Genomic DNA, 23,872 nt, shown 5'->3' on the forward strand with positions numbered 1-23,872 from the left:
TCTCCTCCTCGCGTGCGCTCCGGACGCGCCGCTGAATATTCAGCGAGTCCCGCCCCGCGGCCTCAAATGACGAGCACGCCCCAAACACGACACGGACGTTAACGCTGCGAAGTAAAACTACGAGAACGTTACATTAATGTGAAAAAGACGTGGTATGCACAATAAAACAAATCAAGTTCGCTAAATACGCTGATTTGCTTCGTAAAGAGCACGTGTCTTCTGCTTTTAAAAAAAACTTTTTTATTCATGCTTTCGTCGTATTTTACTTAAGCTCTTTTTGCAGTTCTGGCTACGGTGTAATTTCTAGATTCTAATACTTGAAACATCTTAGTAACTAGTTGTGTGACGTCTGAAACCAAGGACTGCACCGTGATGCTTAGGGGACGTATTTGAGAGGGACGCTGATTTTCATTTCATTTTCTTTTCACGTGTCTAATTCATTTTTAAGTTGCTTTCACTGTGACCTACATATAAACTACTGTACGTCTACCCTCCTTCCTCTCTCGCTCTCTCTCTCCTGCCTAATGGTCCTGAGCCTTTTATGTGACATTTCTATGTTGCTGCGCGCGGACGCTTCCTGAGACACAAAAAGGAGCGTGTCCTCATTAATGTCATTAGTTCCACCTGGACCTTTCATGCTGTAACACAGTCCAAATGTCAGCTGTTGAAAGGTCAGGCCAATGAGGATGATATGTCCTGCTACAGGTCACAGGGGGTCAATGCTGTATGAATAATTTCACAGTGAGTGTCACATTTGCTTATACTTACATTTGGACCTAAAAAAGGACGGATTTGAATAAATGTCTAAGGTGAATGATGATATGATGCGTTTTTACTCTTCTCTTTCACACCCAGACAAACAACAGATCACGGCTTTGACAGCATGAGATACTGCCCCCAGCCACAACACAGGGAAGGAAACAGATATTTCCCTGCCGTCAGTGCTCGGGCTCCGGGTCCAGTTCTGTCCCAGATGATTGTTTCTGCTCTGACAGGCTGAAGGATTGAATGCCTGTGCAGTGGTTGGACAGAGACACGTCCTTTGTGCTGCAGGTACAGTATCAGACTCCGGCCTGTCACACAATCTGGGTATCAGTGAAAGTAGAACAGGCCTCAGTAGAAAAAGGTTTTTACTTTTCATTTGTTCTGACGTTATACCAATCATCACCATTGAGCTTTGGTGTTTGCAGCAAGTCTGTATGCTGATACATTTAGCATTAAATCAATGCTTGGTCCTCACTGAGCTCATCATGAAACTCCAAATCATCGTCCATCTTAATATAGTGAAAGAGAAAAGCTGAACTAATACAGTTTCCCATTTCCTCCACACTGATTTTAATGCAAATGACCCTTCTGGAAAATTTTCACCAGCTCAGGACTTGGCACCGCAGAAACTCGATAAAGACATCCAACATTGGTGACTCAGGAGTCGATGTGGACTTTGCTGGTATAAAGCAACAATTCTCTCTGGGTAAAAGCAGAGAATTTGTCCAAACTTTAGGATTTCGACTGTATTGAGGACGTTGCACCAGGTGCAGCAGCTTTAGTGTTACCATCATTTATCTGAGTGTGCTCTTGCTCAACACATTTATAGAATGTAATGACCTCATTACCTTTCTGTGATTCATTATTGTTCCTCTCTTTATTTGTCCTTTCACGTATTGGTTTACAGTCCCAAGGCTCAGACAGGTCCCGTTTCCTTTTCACACATTGTTTTATAACTGTGGCCACACTAAGAAAACTCTACTTTAAGTGAACATAGCTAAACAAGTCTTCTATTTTGGTTTCCATCAGCTCCTGAGAGTTGATTAGTGTAGTTTTAAAAATGATCCAAAGTAAGCTAAACGTTTTCTCCTTCACCTCATTCTGCTGTCCTGGTTTGACTGATGCACTACAATGTGTCTGTGCATGGGTTCATCTTAAAATGTGAACATGTGCACGTGTATGATTTGTGACAGGTGTCTCACTCACAGCACACACATGCATTAGTGGAAGTGATGTCATAAAGGTAAACACAGTTTGGGTCCCCCTTCTGCTGGACACAGCACCGTCCAGTACACAGAGCAGAGCAGAGGTCGGACACAGGAAGAAGTAGGAAGAAACATTATATGACCTGTTTTATGAATGGATTTAGGGTTTAATGCAGCAGCGGTGTGTCGTCACAGGCTGCTCTCTGATTGGCTGTTGGAGCTATGATGCAGGTATGACTCATCTTCTATTCTAAGCCAGAGAGGTAACACGGGGTTCTGACCTTTTGTCTCCTTGGTGACCGCTGTGACATCATCGCCAGACTTCGTTCATTGTCATTGTCTTCCGTCGCTCAGGCGTGTGGGAAGCGCAGTCACTTGGAAAACACACTGACTTCACCACGCAATTACTATTAGCCCTCACATGGTATTCTAATTTCATTCGCTGCGCTGACCCTGGTAATAAGCGTCTGTCTATTCAAAGCAGGAGACATGCAGGGTGTTGAATAGAAATTCACATTTATGTTTTAACTACTTCTATTTCCAGGCAGAGCTTTTAAAAACCTGCGAGTTGTCTGCATTGGCACAAGGTGTTTTTAGTGTCCTCATAGATAAAATGAAGGAAACCTTTAGCACAGTGCTTGTTTATAGGTTCAGCTATGACTTTAGTGAAATAAAACTCTTACGTTTCCCTTTCATGTTACAGTTTGTCTTATTTGCTGCCACTCACTGCGCTGCTCTCTCCTTTCTCTTTTTTTACACAAGTGTCCAGCTGATGATAAATTCAGAAGTTCAGCGTGAGCAAAACACAGAAACTGAGCTCAATGAAAGACTGAAATCAAAGCCAGGCAAGTCTGTTGCATCACCTCCTCTCGCGCAAGAGAAGCTTGAATTCTTTTTCTCCCACACTGGTGGCCTCCAGTGACTGTGTTGATTGAACCATTGTGTTGTCATTTTTTTCTTTGTCTATGAACTGTACATGAATGTGACAAATTTTAATCTACTTCATTTTTGGTAGAGCGCCATGTATAAAATAACTTTACCGCCCCCTACTGGAGAAATACAGCTACGCAGTAAATACAAATAAGAAAAATGAATGCTTTAGTTATGCTACAGCCAAATATGAGCTCTTTATTTTCTTATTTATGCTGATTGTTTTAACTTTATAGTACGATTTTCTTGATGAACAATGCAGCTGGTATGTATTCCATGAACAAGGTCCTGGATAGGAGGTCGTTCAGGGGATGCTGCTGATCCAACACACAGTCACTAAACACAATGCGGGTGCAGATGACTGATTTCTGTCCTTAAGCATCTATTTGATGATTTGATTTGAGTCAGTTACATGTCTACATTACATTAATGTAATACAGCTAAAACTGACCTGCTGAGCTGAAACAGAAGCCCCTCAGGCACAGACAGGCCCCTGAAAGAACCCGTATGCATTAGGTTGTGTCACAGACTGAGGTCTCCTGCAGGATGTTCTTCCAGGTTAAGATGAGCAGCTTAGTTTCCTATGCAGAGTCTGTTCAGGCTGAGCTTTTTGAGTCGCGGCACCCCCAGAAAGGTGAAGTATGGAGTAGAGCAGCAGGAGGCCGTCTACCCAGCGAATGGATGACTCCAGAGAAGCCAGGTTTCCTGGAGGAGATATGGTCACAAAGAGTAAACCTTGACTCATATCTTATTTAAACAACACAGTTAAAATCCATGTGCTTTGTTACATGGGGAGTCAATGCTGTACTGTATGTAATTATGTAGGATATTACCTTGTAAGAAATGTCCAAAATCTGTAGATCCACAGTTGCCTGGTCTATCACCGACATCTGTAGGTCACTTCTGTGATCCAGCAACCCCAACATGCTTAACTTAAACTATATTCAGTCAGAGACACTCGTAATCCTCACATCCATCAGTGACACATTAAAAGAAAAAAAAAAAACACCCAAACCCGATGTAAACACAGTAAAGACTTTATTTATATTTCATATGTTTAACTTTATGCAACAATGCTCATTCTCGGGAATGAAAACGGTTTCACTGCTACCAACAAGCGCAAAGGACAAGTTAAATTAAAGAGCGGTGAAGTGTGTTGGTTCTGTGGAAACAGAGTTTACTGGTGTTCAGCAAATTGACGGCTCCTCAACAGCAGCAGCTCCTTCTGTCGCAGCTTTGACACATTTCGCCATCGTCTGTGAAGCTCGGCTGATGGAGTCTGAAGGCAGAAGGGAATTGATTACATGGAGATTATTTTATATTTTTCTATGTTGCCTGTTCATCCACTATTCAAAAGTACACGTACCTGTCATATAGAAGTCCTTTATTGAAAGCTGAGGGGGCACCAGTGGATCTGCCAGGAGGTCCTGTTTCACAGCCTGAAAGATTTCCAATGCAATTTAATCAAACAGATATAAATGTGTATCTGCAAAAATAAACAGAGGATCCACTCCACTGGTACCTTCGAAAGTTCATTGGCTTGTTTAAAGTAGTTTGCCTCCTCTATGTCATCATAACGGACCAGATTAGGAGACACCTCGGCTAGTCTGGAGCGAACCTCTTCTAGAGAGTCGTAGGGCAGCGTCACACCTGCCAGCTGCAAACACCAGCTCTTTATTTTAATGACTGCTTTTTGGTCAAATTAAATATTAACTAATATTACGAGAATTGTGTGTTAATATACGAATAACTTGCTGCTCACTTCAGATATAGCTCTGATGATCTGCCAGTCCTCTCTGGCCATTCCTGGAGCAGTGACAGCCACTCGTGTTTGTTGGCTTCTGCCTTCTGTGTTGACATAAGTACCGTTTTTCTCCGTGTACGCAGCACCAGGTAGGATGATGTCTGCCATGGGTGCTCCGACATCGCCATGGTGACCTGCGGTTGAAATCAAGTGTGACCACATTTGACCATTTTGACTTTCACTCTCAGATTGTGTGCCCACTTCGCAGCGTGTGTGTACCTTGGTAGATGACGAGACTGTCTTTGGGCAGATCAGCTCTGGTGATGCAGCCGGCGTCAGCTCCCAGCAGGAACAGGACCTTGGGAGGGTTCTTTCTGATGGCCTCTACACCAGCCTTATAACCCAAATCCAGCGCAGCCACCTGACTGGCCACTCTTAACAGACACACAAGTAAAAACGTTTGATGAGGCAGCACTCATTACAAAAAAGTTTAATCCACAGAAAACGGCAGTCAGTGAATCAAACAGACGTACCTGTGCAGTACGTTGAGGACTTTCCATCCCTCCTCCACTCCGCTGCTGCTTCGGGCGTTCTGAGCGATGGTGGACACTGTGCTTAAAATGGCCCCTCCGTCCTCTCTCTGCAGAGCACCACTGCCTACAACCACTACTGGACGCTTTGCAGCTGAAAGGACCTAAAAACACAGCAAATATAAACTGTCAAAAAAAAAACATCACTTCATTTTACTATTGAGCGTTGCTTTAATGATGTGGACCCACTACCTGACAGAAGGGGTGTGTGCCATTAGCCAGCTCCTTTAGTACTGATGTGTCTTCTCCCAGATGGTCGTACGTGTAACTCAGGTCAACATTGTGACCCACCAAGGCGACACGCAGCTCATTATGGAGCCAGCTGACGGGAGGAGGAAGTTCATGTGTAAACAATAAGGCAACAAAGAACCGAAATCTAAGTGCAAAGCAATAAAATAGTGTAATAGAACCCAAGGATGTTGTTAATTTATGCAAGAGTCTACCTCTTGCGGATTCGGGCATTAAACAGCGGGGCTTCGTAGCGTGGGTTAGTTCCGATGAGCAGAAGCAGGTCACACTCCTCGATGCCAGTGATGCGGGAGTTCAGTAGGTAGTTGGAGCGAAGGTCAGTGCTGAAGAGGGAATAAGACAAACAACATGTTGATGACATGGTCCAAACCTGAGCACATTGGCACAGTCGCCATTTGTTTGTTTGACTTAAGCTCGGAATCTTTATAGCACACATACTTACCCTGCTCCTGCCATAGGAAACACCTCCTCAGTGCAGAGGTTTTCTGAATTGAGTCTGTTGAGGAGGTCTTTGAGGGAGACAAGAGCCTCTGCGTCGATCATCCCTCCTGCTATGGCTGCTACCTCACCACTCTGCACGCCCTGCAGCTACACAGCGATAATTATGCACACATGATCCAATATAATAACAAGCAGACAGCCCCAAGTGATTCCTTAACTGCATGAATGAGAAGGCACAAACATGTCTTATAACACTTACTGCCCCAGCAACACGAGTGAGAGCATCCTCCCAGGTGGTTGGTATCAGCTGACCTGAATCATCTTTCACCATTGGCTGGGTCAGCCTCTGCCTCTTCAGACCATCATATGCAAACCTGGGGACACACAATTTAGACTCCTTTTCTCCGATTATCAACATAATTAGGAAGTCCTTTTTCTGCTTTGGGTTTGACTGTGTCCTACCTGGTTTTGTCAGAGATCCATTCCTCATTGACATCTTCATTTAACCTGGGAAGCACCCTCATCACCTCACCTCCTCTTGTGCTCACTATAATGTTACTGCCCACAGCATCCAGCACATCGATAGATTCTGTTTTTCTGCAAAGACAGTTTATTTAGTATGATAACAGAGCCAAACATAACAATGTACACACCCCCTGAGCTCCGGTTAGGATTGCTCTTTGCATGATTAGCCCTTCCTACCTGGTCTCCCATGGTCGAGCAGTGAAAGCGTACGGTTTGGAAGTCAGGGCTCCAACAGGACAAACATCAATAACGTTGCCTGACATCTCAGACATGAACATCTTCTCCACGTACGTCCCAATCTGCAGGTTATTTCCTCTTCCTGTTGTTCCCAAATCTTCAACTCCTGCAATCTCACTTGCAAAACTACATAAAACACACAGAAAGGCATAAATATGCAGTTAGGATAACCTCAAATATGTCACTGCATTTGCAGATTTTCAGATCAACATAAGAATGTGTGACACACTTACCGGACACAGCGTGTGCACTGAATGCAGCGGGTCATGATGGTTTTGATAAGTGGCCCCAGGTTCTTGTCCTCCACTGCTCTCTTTCCTTCTGTGAAACGACTGCGGTCTGAACCAAACTGCATGGACTGATCCTGAGAACAGGAGCGGTGAGAAAGGTTAACAATAAAAATAAGATTGGTCAAACAATTCTGAAGTGTTGCTGTGTATAAAGCAGAAAGAGAGAAATATCGTATTGTGTTGAATGTATTTCAGTCTACATTCAGTCAACAGCTCGGAGAATGTGCCACACACTCCATGAGGCATCACCTACACATCTATAGCGAAATCTGTCTGCACTTTTGTAATGCATCAGGGATCAAAATTTATGTTGCAGCAGCTATCTCTCTGCATGGTGAGACACAACAGGGAGCAAACTGGAGAAGTGATTACCTGCAGGTCACATTCTCCTCCCTGGTCACAAATGGGGCAGTCCAGTGGATGGTTGGCCAACAGGAACTCCATTACGCCCTCTCTATCAATATTGACACATGTAGATGGTTATTAATAATTTTGGGAAAGTTTAAATTCTACTGGCATGAAACTAAGAAATTTCCTACCTGGCTTTGCGTGTCTTCTCCGAGTTGGTGAGGATGTTCCAGCCCTTCATAACAGGCATGGCACAGGCTGCTACAGGCTGAGAGCAAATACACAAACAAATTTTGGCATTTTGTTGGTTTATAAGATGCTCTTACTGTCTGCTGACGGCTCAGCTCTTACCTTTGGAGCTTTCTCAATCTCCACCAGACACATGCGGCAATTTCCTGCCACAGAGAGGCGCTCATGGTAACAGAACCTGGGGATCTGGATTCCTGCTTTTTCACAGGCCTGAAAAAGAAAACACACAAAAAAAGAACACTTCACTTAATTTCTTTAAATAATAATAACTACTCTGGTAGTAATGTATAACTGTTTTTTACCTGCAGCACAGTTGTACCCGGCTCCACCTCTACTGGTTTCCCATCCACAAACACTTCCACCATGTTGCTGGCGGCACGCACTGAAGATTGTGCTGACATCAAACACACACAGGCCAATTTTACAGTTACTTAAAACAAGCAACAAAATTAGGTGCGTTCCCAGAGTAATAAAATACAAAGACTTTATCATTGTTAGGACCTTACCCTACACGCAATAACATATACTGGAATTTTAATATTAAATACCTTTAAATTAACCAAGGGCACTTGACTACCGTGACCGAGAGTGACCGACCATGTTGTCTGCTACTATGCCACATCTTAGACACACGCTCATCTTACCAGCATTTGAATGAGCCAGGCTGCCTTTGGCGGCTCCAGCTAGAGCTCGGCCGACGGTTGGCAGTCGTAACATGACGCTGTGAGGAGGACAAAAAGCAAATGAGCAAACCTGAAGCTCTAATTGAGGTAAATTTGGGTGAGATATGACTTAAGCAGCAAGTAACTGAGTATGAAATCAATAGTTTACTATTCTCCATAAATCATATAACAAATGCAGCATCTGTCTCACTGATCCACATCATTACATGGGTTTCATTTGGATTGAACTGTTTTGTTTTTGTAGGAAAGAAACCTGAGTTGTCACAATTTGTCATGTTCAAGTATTTGATGTATCATAAATGTAAAATATATATATATATATATATATATATATATATAAATAATATGACACAACTACAAAATTAAAGTTAGTGAATGTTTCAAAGTTAACGCTTTTGTGCGAACTTCTTAAATTAAAGTTTTTAGACGTACACAGGTCAATTGTATGTAAACAAATACACAACTCGAGCGCCACCTCTAGACAGTACTTCAACGAACTGCAAAGCCACGCATATAATGAACATGTTGGGAGTTTCAGGGTTGATATGTGTTTTAATATATCCATAGATGTTTTAAGTGACAAAATGGGCAATAACTATGATCATGGTATCTGCGTTAAGCGGCAGCTAGCGTATTAGTTACGAACGCAAACAAGTGTCACTCAGCCGTGTAACGTTACAAGAAAACACTGCTCAAAGAACATGAGCAAACTTCTAAAACCATGCTGCTATAAAAACAATGAAGATGCGAACAGCACTGGAACAGAGCTTAAAACCAGAAACCATTGCTTGTCGGCTAACAACGCTAGCCAACAGCACCATTCAAGGACACAGGCAGTGCAACGCTATCGGGGATGTTGTTATGAACAATAAGGTAAACGCGCCATTGTTCATGGGTCTGGAATTCAAATAATACGTATCTATAAATGCTTAGAAGTGCATAATGTATTCAAATGTCCTACCTTTCGCTATTTGGCCTTCTTGACCAGAACAGCAGTGATCTGGGTTATTCTTCTTCAGCTGTTTTACGCTTCCGTCTTCTTCTATGGTGTCTAACGGCAGAGGGCATCACTGCCATCTTGCGTCTCGATCCTTAGTTCATTACAGTCCAGGTATGAGTCGCCTATACAGTATGTCTCGTCGCCCTTAGAATTTTGAACTAGTAAAGATAAAACTTTAAGAGTGATTTCAGATTAACCTATTCTTTCTTATTTATCAGTCACCCTCTGGATTTCTTTATTATTAATAATTTTAAGTGATGAGTTAATATTCTATAAAAATCTCAGTATTCCATCACATTGGTATATGCTTCTTCATTATGCAACTTCCTTGTGTAGCAAGTTAATTTATTATTTATTTATTAATATTTATTAATAAACAATTTCGTCATTTTAAAAAATATTTTTAATTAGTTTTAAAGGTTTGTTTAATACTGGTTTAATTCTGGTGTTTGATGGTGACTGTATAACTGATTGACAGGTTATAGGATGTTATGTGCTGCTGTAGGGACGTAGCTCAGTAAGTTTCTCCTCAAACAACCTGTTGTGTTCTTCATGAGTTACACACAGGAGCTGATAATTAATCATATAACCAGGCTTATCAGTCTGGGGCCACAGATGGCTCAGGCAGGTCTAATCCTCTTTAATATGAATCCCACTCTGCGTGTCCACCTAAGGGTGAGGTCGTGTGATACTGTAAAAATTACTACTGTAAAAACTGTGGAAACGTTTCAATGTCTTAAATAAAGTCACTCTCTTTAGACACGTAAAAACTGTAAGAGGGTAAGATTATGAAAAAGGACGCCTATAAAAAGAACACAAATATACAAAAAAGTGATTTATATATATATTCTCTGGTCTCAAGTATAAGCTTGACGTTCATAAACGGAAATGTAAAGTCTCGGCACTTTATTTTGAAAAGTTACTTAACTTCCGGGGTCACGTGTATTTTCTCGCTGACTTGACACATGCCTGAACAGGCGCTCTATACCTTTAATCTCCGGAGGAAAGTGGCAGACGGAGCTCTCCACAGCCCAGTCCCTGCTCGCTAATGGTCCCAGTACATCGGCGTCTCATGTGGTATCTTTACTGGATATTTATTTATCGCTGTTGATCATCCATTATTGTCATCGGTGTGTCTACGCCGGTAGGTAATTAAATTTTTTCTCCTGTTTATTCACATTATGCTATTCTAAATCAGATCTGCAGTGGGTGTCAACTGTCTCAACTGCTAATATGGAGGAAAGGAGGAGGGCCCCCTAAAATAAACACTACTAAAAAAGTTTATTGATTTACATATTTGCACAATTGCTCTTGATGTCTGTTTGTGTGCGTGTGAGAGAGATTTAGTTGGGAGACGGAGGTAAGTTACACCCACTCCTGCTTATCTGGATGAGAGACAGGGAGCATCCGGGACAGAGAGGAGTGATGTAGGCCTCATTATATTATAATCTGTCCTTGCTGCGTCCATTTTCAGTAAACAGCAATAAAACAAACCATTTCACGGCATTATCTGTAAGAAACCCCTCCTTGGATCAGCGGTTCTCCACCTGCCTCTTCCCGTCAGCAGAGTTTCTCAACGCTGACTTCCTGTCACCCAGAATCCTCAGTGGCCACCTGCTCTGTGAAGCAGATAAATCAGAGTGATGATTTATGAAGTCATTTGCATAATCACACGGCTCGTCTCAGTGAGGCATTTTACCATGTTTGAGTTTACTATTGGTGCTTTGCAGCTCTTATAAACAACAACAGGAACCTTCTGGACAAGGTTAGCATCTAGTAACCACTGGTAAAAACAGACAAGACTCCATGAGGATTTTTAATGCTGTGGCTGATTAGTGTCAATTTATATGTATGTCTGTAATGAGTCCATTACTCTCCTGTGAAATTAGAGGACAGGAAGCATTCACTGCACATATGGTGGAGTGTGTTTCCCTGCATCGGCCACATGGAGATGCAGCAGAATACAGTACTAGAGATGAGGCTACAAAAGTCTAAGGATAATTTGTATTTTGTAAGTATTTCATCGCCCACTGTACTGTGTAAGGTACATTTGACCTCTTATACCTCTGTAGTGATATACATGCTTTGTCACTGAGTCACTGACTCAGGCTACTGTCTGAGTCACACGGCCCTCATCTTGTTTGCTTTTGATAGAAAAGATTTTCAAGGATGCATCCTCGGAGCTGCATCTGACAGGAGCATTGTTTTGCTCGTCACCAGTAGATAAAAATCAGTGCGGTGTTCCTGTTGTGTGGGACCTGTCTCTGTTTGACAGATCCGATACATGTGATGCCACTTTTAACTCATATCAGATGTACATTTAAGTAATACTCTGGCCCTCAGCTCATTGGGTTTGGAGTCACATACAAAACTGACCAACAGTTCACCTCTATAGATTTTGAAAATCGGTAAAGCTATAATCACGCACGCACGCACGCACGCACGCACGCACGCACGCACGCACGCACGCACGCACGCACGCACGCACGCACACACACACACACACACACACACACTACTAATAGAATCAAACTCTTTACTACAGCCATGTTTTCTATTCACTGATCGTGGGTGACTAATCAAAATTGCAAATCTGCCGTTGCCTCCTCTGGGTCAGGTGCAGCACGTTTAGGAAATTCACCCATCTCGCCGCCGTCTTGGCTTCACCATAGCAACCACCCCCCTTCACCCTAACACGGCGATCTTAAGCAGGCTTTTCGTTCTATCCTTAGCCCCTACCCTCCTCCTCCTCCTGTCTTCTCGCGTCTCCGCCCCCTCCCTTGTGTGTCTTCCCTCTTACCGCTTGCCATTTTAGCCAGAGAGCCGTGGACCTGGGGGGCTCTGCTGTAGCTGCAGGTCAGTGTATGACTCAAGCTGCAGAGACAGCATCCCCACACACGCATTCACACACACCGAGTTAAATGTGCACGCTGCTGATCTGACTAGAACAGCTGGACCTCGCAGGGACAGCCGCAGATTACGCTCCAGCTTTTTGACATCTCTTTGGACCATGTCACCTGAATGTGTGAGTAGTACAGTTTATCAAATATGTCAAGTAAGTAAACTGGCAAAAGGTGTTATATTGTGTATTAATGTTGATTGATAAAGGTAAATCTATAAAGTAATATCAAAAGTGTATAAATAAATAGTTTAATCTTGAATAGCACAAGTTATTTCTAAGGACACTGGCTGTGTCACGATTTCTAGTCATGTGTAGCTGAAACTAAATGTGATTCTTCTCAGATTCATAAGGTGAGGTTCACGTCATGTAGTTACGTGTTTGGGTTGAACTGTCTGGTCACATTAGAACAAACTGGGCGATTTTTCGCTGCAGGGCTGTTAAGAGACACAGAGCTGAAGAGGGATTAGAGCTCAGAGCGCTGATTTGGACTGAGCCTCATGGGACCTTAAAGCTGCTAAGCCTGCTGACGGCATTCACCTTATTCTTATGTTAGTAAAGTCATGATAACGTTCTTACATATATACTCTATGGAGGAAACAAGTTGTCCCACTTTGCAGAGCACACGGTGACTTTAATGCTGACACAAGACACGGTACAGCTCTGCCAGCAAATAGATGATTATGCAATAACAGACATTTAAACTCCATCTGTATCAAAAAGAACATTCAAATTTGTTTGCAGTTAGTTTTAATGTTGTAAAAATAGTTGGAAAAGTAGTTTAACTGTATGAATTACGTACCATTTATCATGCAAATTAGTTCAGGCAAGACAGTGTGTCTTTTCCAGATAGGATTTGTGTGTTCTAGGCCTGGCCACCATAAATAGCACAGGAAGTTCTGTCTCTGACATTTATTTATTGTATCATGATTTTATTTTGAAATACAAGCTGTAACTGACTAATACTTTGATTTTAACAGCAGTGTGACAGATAGAAGTAGATGTCAGGTCTAAAGAAGGCAACAGGACCTAGATGCATTTAATGACTTATTTAGGTTTTAATATAAGTCAGAGTTTGTACATTTGAAATTGTAATAGTGTTTATTTACCTGCACCATGCATTTTACGCTAAGGGAGTAAAAACTGCTGTGTATTTGTTCTGAAGGGTACTAACTTAACTTTAATTACCTGCACAGAACAGTTTAAAATTTAGAATGAGGGCGCTCACTTGGAAATCATTTTTAATTTGGCTACTGGATTGATTTGGGAATGACTCATGCATAATTATTCCAAATGTGTGTCCTGTCGTAAATTCTCAGCGACTGACTTTGTATTCATGTGTTTCCCACAGGTGTGCATGAAAGCGCAGGATGCACTCCGTTCAGACCGGGATGTGGGATCCACGGCCCCCGTCTAAGCATGCGTCGCCCGCGCCGGTGCCCCCCTCCTCCGGCTCACGCCTCTCCCATGTGACCACAGCCGCTCCGGCCAAGCGCATCACCTTCTACAAAAGCGGCGACAGCCAGTTCGGCGGCATCAGGATGGCCATTCACAAGCGCACCTTCAAATGCTTCGATGCCCTGCTGGACGACCTTTCCCAAAAGGTTAGTGTGACTGAGCAGTCGGTTGGGAGCTTTCTTTTGAAGCTGCAGGTTTCCCCCCCTCACACACACACATCTGTGTCCATGTACAGGTGCCTCTCCCGTTCGGCGTGCGCACCGTGACCACTCCTCGCGGCCTCCACTCCATCAAACACCTCGAGCAGCTGCAGGACGGCGCCTGCTACCTCTGCTCGGACCGGCGCCAGGCCAAACCCATCAATATGGAACTGGCAAGCAGACGCCCGACCAACTGGTACCATCACGGCCGGAGGCCCCAGAGGCCGGAGACGGCGTCCGCGACCCCACCGGGCCACGCGGCGTACAGACAGCGAAGGATTCTTCTGGTGAAGAACAGCGAGCCAGGGATGAGGAGGAGTGTGGTGCTGAGCAGGAGGTCGACCCGGAGCCTGAGGGCCTTCCTGGATGAGGTGTCCGAGGTGATGCAGTTTCACGTCCGCAAGCTGTACACCGCAGAGGGCCGGAGGGTAGGACGCTGTGTTTTAATTGCATTTCAACAGACATTGAGTTCAGAACATCCTTGACTGTGTGTTTGCTTCCAGATCGACAGCGTGCAGAGCCTGATGACTTGCCCTGGCGTGTTGGTGTGCGTCGGCCGGGAAGCCTTCAGCCCATTGCTGGTTAATTTCATCAGGAAAAGCTCGGAGGAAAAACTGCCTGGTCTGGGCTCCAGGACTCCAGGAAACGGGGCCCGGTCGCCTGCTGCTCAGGGAGCAAGGTCCCCACCTCACGGGGCTCAGTCCAGAGCCAGCGAGTCCAGCGAGGGACACGAAAGCAAGAAAAATGGTGAGCTTCTGTGAGTTTATATGAATAAACACGTACAAGAAGCAAGGGAATATTGTTTAAATGCACGTTTCTCTCTGATTTCAGTTAACTTTGGTCTAGAAACCAAGAAGAGCATCATCCACCCTCGTTCAGATTCATCAAATCGCTCCACCCGATTTTCTTTGTCTTCGGACAAGTCGTACGGCAACGGCATGGCTGCCTACTCCCAGTCCAGGCCTGCCATCATGAACGATGACATTGAGAAGCGGGTGCTGGTGAACAAGGACGGCAGCCTCTCCGTGGAGATGAGGGTCCGCTTTCGCCTCCACAATGACGAAACTCTCCAGTGGTCCACGCAGATTAAAAAGTCGCCATCGCTGACCAACGACTCGTGCCCCCTGAGCCAGGCTGAGCCCCATTATCTGCAGCAGGGCCAGTCAGAGAGCTGTTCTGACCCTGACTCCGTGACCTTTGACCCAGAGCATGTGGATTATTCCAGTCAGCCTCTGCAGCACGCGCTGGACACAAACCACTGCCCTTGCTGCTACCAGAGACAAGAGCTGCGGTATGATTTGTGGGAAAATCCTGCACACAGCCACAAACAGCCTCCCGTCCCACCCCCGCATCCACACGCCTCCAGCCACACCCACACAATCACGAGACACACGCATTCCTCTAGCTCCTCCTCTTCCTGTAATTCCAGGAGGGTGGTGCACTGCCGGGCGCAGCTTTCTAGCTGCAGAGCGGGCTCGGGTTCAGAGCAGAGCCAGGTGGTGCAGGAGGAGGTGTGTGTGACGGAGCAGGTGGAGCACAGAGTGGACGTGGAGCAGGACGGAGGCACCCGCGTAGAGACGTGCACAGTGAGCCGCTGCTGCAGCTGCAGCGAGGTGCTCGCCATGGATGGCAGCCAGCGGCCGCTCAGCAGGAGGCCAGCGGAGGGTGAGATCGAGGAGGAGGAAGGGGAGCGTCCCGTGTCGGCCGTCAGCAGCTCCTCCCATGTTCTGCAGGCTCTGAAGGAGGATCAGGATGACGAGGACGATGAACTGCCACCAAGCGCTTCTCGGTGTTGTCATTTCCGCCGGCCGTCTGCGTCTCCCGCCTCCCAGGTTCACAATAATGATAAGACGGCTGAGGATGAGGAGGACGCAGGAAGAGCGGCAGAATGCTCCTGCCACGGCACAACAGCCACCCCCCTTTCAACAGGCGGCGCAGACAACGTGGAACGAGCTTCCAGCTCCAAGTCTAAGATGAGCGGAGCCAAGAGCCCAAACTCTGAGGATGAGGGGGCGGCAGACGATGAGGATGAAGACGTGAAGAGGGTTGTTAGTGGCTTATCTGGTTGCACAGGTGCATTCAGCGTGTGCTCTGTCTGTGGCGGCTGCAAACAGGGATCCAGCTCAGTCTCTGGTAGCAGAGCATCCCACCAAGAGAGGCCTCCTAGTGCGTCCTCATGTGCGAGCCACAGGTCCTACAGGTCACACAGCTCTAACTGCAATGGTGCCGCAGGAGTCACAGCTGTAAAAGAGGAGGAGAGGAGTCACAGCACTGTGTCAGCTCAGTCCAAAGCTTCAGCCAAGTCCAACTGCAGCGGTGCAGCTGACAGAAAAAGAGCTGAGGCAGAGGGAGAGGACGCTGCAGAGAGAGCAGTCAGCTCCTTATCAGCCAGATCTGGTGTTTCTGCAAAGACCAGAGATTCCGTCAAGTCCCACTGTCGGAGCAGTTCAAAGGTCGCCTCCCCAAACCCAAATACAGTCACAGAAGAGGGTGGCATGAACAGAATAGCTCCAAGGACCAAGTCAGCTGCCACAGCAAGATCCGGCACCTCCCATAAAACCACCTGCAGCCTCTGTGTGAAAGCAGGGTGTACAGGTGCCAACGTAGCTGGCACGAAGGAAACAGGGCCGGAGGAAGAGACCGAAGTGAAGGAGAGACCAGTGAGTGCCACGTCAGCCAAGTCCAATCTGTCCCTAAAGTCTAGCAAGTCCCGTAAGTCAAACAAAGCTTCTGAGAGGCCACTTTCTCACTCTGAAGCTGAAGTAGATGCAGAGGAACGGGCAGCAAGTCAAATGTCAGCCAGAACTGTGAAATCCAACACGTCTAACTGTAATGGCACTGAAACTGCGGCTGAGGAGAAAGAAAACGAGGTGGCGGAGGAGGAAATGCAACAGAGGCCTGAAAGTGCAACGTCTGGCAAATCAGTGAAAGAAGAGAGGGCCGTCAGTACCGGGTCAAATAAATGTAACAACAACACAGAGGAAGCTCCAGAAGATGAAGACCACACAGGAAACGATGAAAATGTACAAGACCGGACTGCCAGTGTTTTATCTGGGACATCAGCTGTGTCTGCAAAGCCCAGTCCCAGTCCTAATGTGGTCACCATAAAAACACCAGAAGGATGTGACGAGAAGGAAAATGAGACGACAGAGAGAGCACCAAGCACTGCTTCCGTAAGATCCAAAGTATCATCACATCAGTCTAATCACAGCAGAACGCCTGGTGTTACTGCAGATGCAGATGGAAAAGATGTGGAGGACGATGCATCAAGAGCTGAAGGTCCTGTAGACTCTTCTGGCCAAATGCTGTCGCCCAGAGGAGCCCGTTCCAGAGCTCCCAGTGGCTTGTCAGTAAAATCTACAACTTCTGCCAAATCTGGCAGGTCCAAATGTCGCTGTGGCGCATCCTTGGCAAAGAAGGACAAAGCGGGTGAGGATGGGGAGACGGAGGAGCCGAAAACAGAGCAGGCTTCAGAGCGAGCAGCTAGCATCATGTCCTCCGCATCCAAAAAGCAGAGGAGGGACTCAGGGGACACAGAGCAACTCAGGAGTCGAAACTCATTCGAGTCAGTGTCTCTTTGTCTGCCAGAAGACCAGGAAACGGCTGATTCCGATGGTGGCAAGTCTGGTGTTTCTGCCAAAGACAGAGCGGAATGTCCTGATGTCTCCAAAAGCCCCGAGGAGTCTGGTGCTATGAAAGATGTGGATGAAACAGGTTCTACCGTGCAGCCCCCACCATCTGTCCATATCGAAACTCCCGGACAGAGTAAGGATGAAGGTGAAGAGGCTGAGAAGCAGGATCCAAAAAGAATTGCCAGTGCAAATTCAGCAAAAAGCACCAGGTCTTCGTGTAAATGTCACGTCAAAGCCAACGTAGGGAATAAGCTTGAAACAGAAAGTGTGACATCTTCCTCGACCACAAGAGCTGCCAATCTGAAAACCTCTAAAAAACGGACCGCAGGGTCGAGTCGTAAACATGACAACGAAGCCCCAGCTGCTGAGGATGCAGCAGATAAAGACACTGAGCAGGCTGCCAATAGTCCCTGTTGCCTCAGGCCCAAGTCTGGAGCTTCGTCTCAATCCAAGCAAAACAAAGTTAAAAGTCCGGTCACATGTCACAAATCTAAACCAGGAAGCAACAGTTGTATAAAAACACCCAACTCTGAAAGGAAAGAAACATCTGTCAAATCCCAGAGCAAAGTGGAGACGTGCAGTGACAGCCCTCTGTCCCACTCCCTGTCTGCTGCCGACCTGCTGAGAGAAACCGTGGCTGCCGCGCGTCCACGCAGCTGCCAGTCCAAAGCCAGCAAAGCCAGCGACCCGGCCAGGAGTGAGAAGAGCGCCCGCTGCCAGAGGAACAGGAAGCTGAGCGATCGGGTAGAGGCGCTGACACCGGCCTGTCTGCCCAACGCCTCGCCCAGCGACGTGGTCAGCGAGTGGCTGAGGAGCATTCCCACCAACGGCAGCATGCTGGCGCCGGACGATGAGCTGGATGAGCCGAAGCGGGAGAGTGAGGCAGAACCAGCAGAGGAGGCCGCGAAGGAGGAGGAGGTTCCTGAAGATGGACTCAGTTTGGAAAAGGAGAAGACCGAGGCTCAAGGGGAGGAAGAGCAGGAAGGAGAGATGGAACGTGAGGCCGCAGAGGAGGAGCTCGGTTCAGGCGCCGCCCCGGCTGAGGCGGTGGCCACATCAGGCTCCAACACTTTGCTGCTGACTGGCGTGTCGCTGCCCAGGAACTGGCACTCCTCCGCAGCCGTGATGAAGGTCCTTCTGAGCTCCTCTCTGGGTCGATGTCACAGCATGCCTGAGGTAAGGAATTACCCCTTCATCTACATCCAGACACAGATATGTATATTACAAACTGTTCTTTTGTGTAGGTGTCTCCAGTTTATGGTCGCAGACTGAGCACGTCAGCCAGAGGCCTGCTGGACTGCCTGGCCCAGCTCCAGCTCATCGAGCCTGCAGTAAATGCGGCGTGTGACCACCAGAAGCACAGCGACCAGCAATACGAGGACATTAGAGCCATCCTTCAGTCCCTGTGGCTCACGAAGGCCAACGAGGCTAAGGAGGGCGGAGGAGAGCAGGTGACTACGCCGAGGTCCTCTTCAGGGGTGGACATGAGCAGTGGCTCTGCTGGGTCCGGAAAAGAGAATGGAAACCAGGGAGAGGAGGAAACACCCCCCAAAGACTCAGAGTCTATACACGAGGACGAGGAAGCAGAGAAGGCTGAAGTAGAGGAGGAAGAAGAAAATGCAGAGGAAGGAGACGAGGAGGTAAAGCCAGAGGAGATGTCCACAGAGCCAGCTACTGCAGAACAAAGCGAAGACCAAGCTACTGTAGACAGCTCAAAACCCACCGGCAACCCATCGTCGTCAGACCAAAGCTCCGCCAATGAGTCCAAATCCCACGAGCAGGAGATGCTGGAGGACACCAGCTCGGACACGCCTCCCACTGTCCTGCGAGCACCCTTGACCAAACGGCTATCTCAAGACCCTGATCCGGTGTGGGTCCTGCATCTCCTGAAGAAGCTGGAGAAGCAGTTCATAAACCACTACATCGACGCCATGGCCGAGTTCAAAGTCCGCTGGGATCTGGACGACAGCCTCATCCTCGACACCATGATGAAGGAGCTGAGGGACGAGGTGAGCCGGCGCATCCAGAGCAGCATTGAACGCGAGGTGAGGAAGATTCAGAGTCGCGCAGGCAAATTAGCGAGGTCGCCCCGGCCGCCGCAAGGCAGGAACCTCTCCAGGGAGTCCACCATGACAGAGAAGAGGCGTCGGATGCTGAAGGTACGTCCGCAGCGGTTGAAAACACCCGCTTCAGACGTTATTACGCCAATCAGTGGCCATTATCAGTAGTTATCAGCCCATACGTATAGGCTAGTAGGTACCTATTCTACATAGCTAACAGAATACAGCTAGCTAGTTGCTAAATTATGCTAGCTAATATGATCAAAATTCAAAAGCAGTAGATCCTCCCGTGTGACAAAGCCCCTACTGATTCAGTTGGTTTAAACCTCCTAGCTGTGATCTACCGTACAAATAGATGACGACAACCTGCTCCACCTACTCACTGGCCCATACGTATGGGCTGATATCCACTGATATTGAATGGCGTGATTATGTCCGAAGCCGCTTGTTAAAAGGTTTAGGAGCTGGAGTAGCAGGCTGATGTTTGATTTGTGTCTCAGGTGATGAAGAACCAATCGGTGAAAACTGGCGACTCCCTCAGTGACGAAGACATGACGGCGGATTTCAGCGACCAGCGAAGCGATGATGACTACTGTCCCTGTGATGCTTGTGTCCGCAAGAAAATGGCTGCCCGGCCCCTCAAAACTAACCCGACTGCTGCTGAAGCGCCGCTGATGATGGAGTTTGACCTCCTCAAAATACTTCAGCTGAAGAAAAGCCCATTGCCTGCAGACGTGGCCCAACCTGTTGAGGAGGACAGCGATGAAAAGGAAAACAACTTAGAGGTGGTGCAGGAGGAAGAGGAGGAAGATGAAAGCAAAGTGGATATCAAAGATAGTGATGAAGCAGGAGAAGAAGACGGTGATGAAGCAGGAGAAGAAGAGGAGGAGGTGGGAGGTGAACAAGAGGGAAACAGTGTAGGCAATGAGGAGCAGGAAGAGGGTGATGCAGGGGAGGAAGTTGAAGAAGACAAGGTGTCAGAAAATAGAGAGCAGGAGGAGGAAGAGGAGACAGAATGCTGCTGTCACAATGACAGAGAGGATGAGGAGAGCGATAAAGCAGGAGAAGGTGATGGAGACACAGAAGAAGAAGCCGAGAAAGCCGGCACAGGAGACGATGAAGAGGAGGGGGCCGAGGAGGAAGAAGAGGCAGGAAATGGGGGAGAGGAGAGCGACAAGGAGACAGTGAAGGAGGCAACGACCGGTGAAGGTGGGGAGGAGGGGGAGGAGGAGGGAGAGGAGGCGCAGATAACAGGCAGAGAAAGTGGAGAGGAAGAGGCGACTGGAGAAACCGAGGATGCGGAGGGCACCTCGGCCGAGGCTGAGGGTGCCGGAGGGGAAGACGAGAAGGGAGGAGAGACAGAGGAGCAGGAGGGGGAGACGCCAGAGGAGGAGCAAGACTCCACAACACAGGTAGGAGCACCAGCAGCTCTCCTTCCTCAGTATCAGCAGCAGATCTCGCTGTATGAGTTCTACTGGGCCTGAGGACAGAACCTGACCCAGCGCAGCCTCACCACTAATTCCAGCCCTGTGGGAAAAAGATTATGCTGCTATCCAATTAGACAGACTGTACAAAGCGGGTTTGTTTGGCAGGACGTCTGCTGTTATTGTTACTCACTAACTGTTTGAGGGAATCACCCTGCTCCCGTCTGTTTACGTGCACACACGCAGCTTTTAAGCTAGTTAAGGTTCTCTGCAGCCGTCATGCATTTACACTATTAAAAACAACACATTAGCTTTTCCTTTGCTCCAAGTTGTAGCTGCAATTAGTGACACGTTGCTGCTCCAGCGCTGCCCAGTTACTCAGAAGATGGCGTTTGGTGTCTTTTCCCTTGTGTCCAGGTGGGATCCCCGGCGGGAGAGGAGGAGGAGGAGGAGGAGGAGGAGGAGGGAGCGGGACAGAAAGGTGAGGAGGAAGCTGTGGAAGATGCTGCTGCAGCAGAGGAGGAGGTGAACGGCAGCGGGGAGGAGGGCGCCCTCCTCCATCAGTTCACCAGGACCTCTGTGGAGTCGCAGCCCGGCTCCTTGGAGGACGTCGACACCGACTCACCTCAGACCACTATAGAAGTGCCCAAGGCCCGTGTGTCTGCTAACGGTATGAGTGGACCGTCGGGCCGGAGCAAACGGCACAACCCGAAGGCACTGGACAGCGTTTAACTCAGAGCCCCACTGACTGCATGCACACGTAGGTGTGTAGGTCTGAAAGCACAAACCAACAAAGACTGGAACACTTGAAGCACTTTACTTCTCCACAGCTCAAAGCACAGATTTACCTATTTACAGTAACTATATGGATTGTACTTGTTATGTTTATTTGCATTATATATTTCAAAAGTTGTGGGCGTGATGAAGGGAAACATGTATTCATGTATTCCTGTACTGTCTGTGTGTGAGTAAGTTACAATGTAGTTTGGTTTGACAGTGATTTGACAGCTGTGGGTGTTCGTGGTCAGTAAAACCCAGCTGTGATGCTTAACTAAATCCAATAGCCATTAACATACCTCTGATATGTTTGAGATGCTAGACCTGGTTTCTCAATACGTAATGTGTATATCACTTCCTATTTTTTGTGTTTCTGTGTAGACCAAATTTAAAATGCTCAGGAGTTTAGATAACCTATTTCTAAGTTCAGATCTGATCTATTACCTAAGTAGCTGCTTTAATTAGTCTGTTTAAATAGTCCTCATTTAGCCGACAGCCAGAGAAGTCTAACTAGACAGCTGTAGAAAGTAAGTAAGAAACTATTTCCTCATCTACACTTAACGATTACTTCTATTTTGAAACAAACAGCAGATTTCAAGTAGGAAACTATTATTTAGTAGCGCCTTATATATTATTTTGTAATCTTTCACGTTTCCCTTTCCTGTAAACTCAACTGTACCTGATTATACTTGTGTTTCATTTATATAAGTTTAATCAGGCCAATGTACAGAAAACACCAGAAGGCAACGTGTGAACATCAGGGTGACGTGAACCTGTTGCTGGAGCTTTTCTAGGGTGTGTGTTGGGCTGTAGGTTCAGGTGGGGTTTGCATAACCAGCCTTTTGGAACAACAGCATGAAGTGTGTTACTGATGCCTTACTGTATCCATGGTTATATGACAGTGGGAGGTGGTGGTTAAGTGGCTGTCTATTGTTTCCTAACGTCTTGTCTGTCTGTCAGCAGCGGCTCCAGTAGAGCGTGATTTAAAGAGGCTTAATCAGAGGTGCTCTTTAAAATGAAATGCTGAAAAATATACTTTTTAAGGGATAATTGTCTTCTATTTAAACCAATTCAAGGTGAGTGAGCTGCAGGTTCAGTCCTTAGTTCTGTGTGTGTGTGTGTGTGTGTGTGTGTGTGTGTGTGTGTGTGTGTGTGTGTGTGTGTGTGTGTGTGTGTGTGTGTGTGTGTGTGTGTGTGTGTGTGTGTGTGTGTGTGTGTGTGTGTGTGTGTGTGTGTGTGTGTGTGTCCTGCTGTTGCTCAGGTTAGTTATCCATGAATCAACATGTATTTGGATCTAAATGAAAAAATTCTGTAATAAAAATTATTCAAATAAAAATAAATGCACAAATTGGCCATTTTTTAAAATATTATTTCACCAGTTTGTGTCAAACTGTGCATTTTGTAACATCAGTTTAACTTAATTTGATTTAGGCTAAAAGCTGATACATTTTATTTTCTCCTCCTGCTTTGGCGTTTCTAGAGGACAGTTCTTTCAATTCTGTCAAAATGAACTTCTAGCTCCCCATTTTGTGAAATTCTAACTCGAATTGTTTATTTGAGCAAGAGTCATTTGAAAAATGCACCATATGCTCAGTTAGACACAGCCAAAGGTACATGAAAAAACCTTTGTGGTACTATGCACTTTTCAATTAAAATGTCTAGATTAAAATACTTTTGCTGAAAAGTTGTCCTTGAGAGAAGGCATGTTGTTTATTTTTGTTTTGTCAGGACCACAGGTTAAATTCAGTTTTACTTGCCTTCATCCTTGCTGTATTGCGCCTTTGTAAGGTTACAGTACCTACACAGGTATATTTGTGTGAACCAATCTGAGGCATGTTACACTGACTATTACTCTTCCTTTGGATGTGTTTAACACTTACTGTGTAAGCGAATGCTCTGACCAGCTCTGCTGTGAACTTCACCTTCCTGGCCTGTCTTTGCTCTGTGCGTCCCTAATGTGTTTGGCTCTGCTCCAAAGCTGCTCAACATCTCTCAAGATACACTGATACGTCAAACTAATCCAGCTCCTGTGTGTGTGTGTGTGTGTGTGTGTGTGTGTGTGTGTGTGTGTGTGTGTGTGTGTGTGTGTGTGTGTGTGTGTGTGTGTGTGTTTAGCTGGGGAGGGATTGAGGCTGACTTACATCATGCTGCTAAACCCAATTGAGT

General features: G+C 46.5%; 2 protein-coding genes and 1 long non-coding RNA gene across 8 annotated transcripts; 2 read left to right on the plus strand and 1 right to left on the minus strand.

The window, feature by feature from the left end:
* The first annotated feature begins 31 nt into the window (after positions 1 to 31).
* Positions 32 to 3,061, plus strand: LOC129603847 (uncharacterized). Its single transcript, XR_008694075.1, has 3 exons — positions 32 to 741; positions 856 to 1,053; positions 2,733 to 3,061. It is a non-coding gene; the product is annotated as an uncharacterized LOC129603847 (long non-coding RNA).
* Positions 3,062 to 3,921: 860 nt separating this feature from the next.
* Positions 3,922 to 9,371, minus strand: LOC114851084 (NADH-ubiquinone oxidoreductase 75 kDa subunit, mitochondrial-like). Its single transcript, XM_029142632.3, has 19 exons — positions 9,218 to 9,371; positions 8,218 to 8,294; positions 7,876 to 7,967; positions 7,676 to 7,783; positions 7,516 to 7,592; positions 7,349 to 7,430; positions 6,920 to 7,050; positions 6,627 to 6,812; positions 6,387 to 6,521; positions 6,184 to 6,298; positions 5,926 to 6,071; positions 5,678 to 5,806; positions 5,427 to 5,556; positions 5,178 to 5,338; positions 4,924 to 5,078; positions 4,663 to 4,838; positions 4,423 to 4,557; positions 4,267 to 4,339; positions 3,922 to 4,179 (listed from the first exon to the last, which is right to left on the minus strand). Exons 2-19 carry the CDS (start codon positions 8,288 to 8,290, stop codon positions 4,088 to 4,090), a joined length of 2,196 nt encoding a protein of 731 aa, XP_028998465.1. The 5' UTR covers positions 8,291 to 8,294; positions 9,218 to 9,371; the 3' UTR covers positions 3,922 to 4,087.
* rp1l1a (rp1 like 1a) lies at positions 8,230 to 22,909 on the plus strand. 6 transcript variants are annotated; one of them, XM_055507075.1, is made up of 8 exons: positions 8,230 to 8,343; positions 13,507 to 13,759; positions 13,849 to 14,241; positions 14,317 to 14,560; positions 14,645 to 18,621; positions 18,690 to 19,604; positions 20,006 to 20,917; positions 21,347 to 22,909. In XM_055507075.1, the coding sequence occupies exons 2-8, from the start codon at positions 13,526 to 13,528 to the stop codon at positions 21,659 to 21,661; spliced, it is 6,990 nt and encodes a 2,329-aa protein (XP_055363050.1). In that variant the 5' UTR covers positions 8,230 to 8,343; positions 13,507 to 13,525; the 3' UTR covers positions 21,662 to 22,909. The 6 variants fall into 6 exon arrangements, with proteins under 6 accessions (XP_055363050.1, XP_055363049.1, XP_040925741.1 ...); XM_055507074.1 differs by lacking the exon at positions 8,230 to 8,343 and adding an exon at positions 10,188 to 10,404; XM_041069807.2 differs by lacking the exon at positions 8,230 to 8,343 and adding an exon at positions 10,188 to 10,400.
* The last annotated feature ends 963 nt before the right edge of the window (positions 22,910 to 23,872 follow it).

The sequence above is a fragment of the Betta splendens genome, chromosome 2 (assembly GCF_900634795.4).
Source record: "Betta splendens chromosome 2, fBetSpl5.4, whole genome shotgun sequence".
Lineage (NCBI taxonomy): Eukaryota > Metazoa > Chordata > Actinopteri > Anabantiformes > Osphronemidae > Betta > Betta splendens.

Bases quoted from the DNA above. Each gene is read 5' to 3' on its own strand.
- LOC114851084 (XM_029142632.3), bottom strand. From the start codon at position 8,290: ATGTTACGACTGCCAACCGTCGGCCGAGCTCTAGCTGGAGCCGCCAAA. The intron at 5,079-5,177 runs GTACGTCTGTTT...GTGTCTGTTAAG, and splicing joins GTCCTCAACGTACTGCACAG to AGTGGCCAGTCAGGTGGCTG. The intron at 4,180-4,266 runs GTACGTGTACTT...TTCTGCCTTCAG, and splicing joins AAAGGACTTCTATATGACAG to ACTCCATCAGCCGAGCTTCA.
- rp1l1a (XM_055507075.1), top strand. From the start codon at position 13,526: ATGCACTCCGTTCAGACCGGGATGTGGGATCCACGGCCCCCGTCTAAG. The intron at 18,622-18,689 runs GTAAGGAATTAC...TCTTTTGTGTAG, and splicing joins GATGTCACAGCATGCCTGAG to GTGTCTCCAGTTTATGGTCG. The intron at 20,918-21,346 runs GTAGGAGCACCA...CCTTGTGTCCAG, and splicing joins AGCAAGACTCCACAACACAG to GTGGGATCCCCGGCGGGAGA.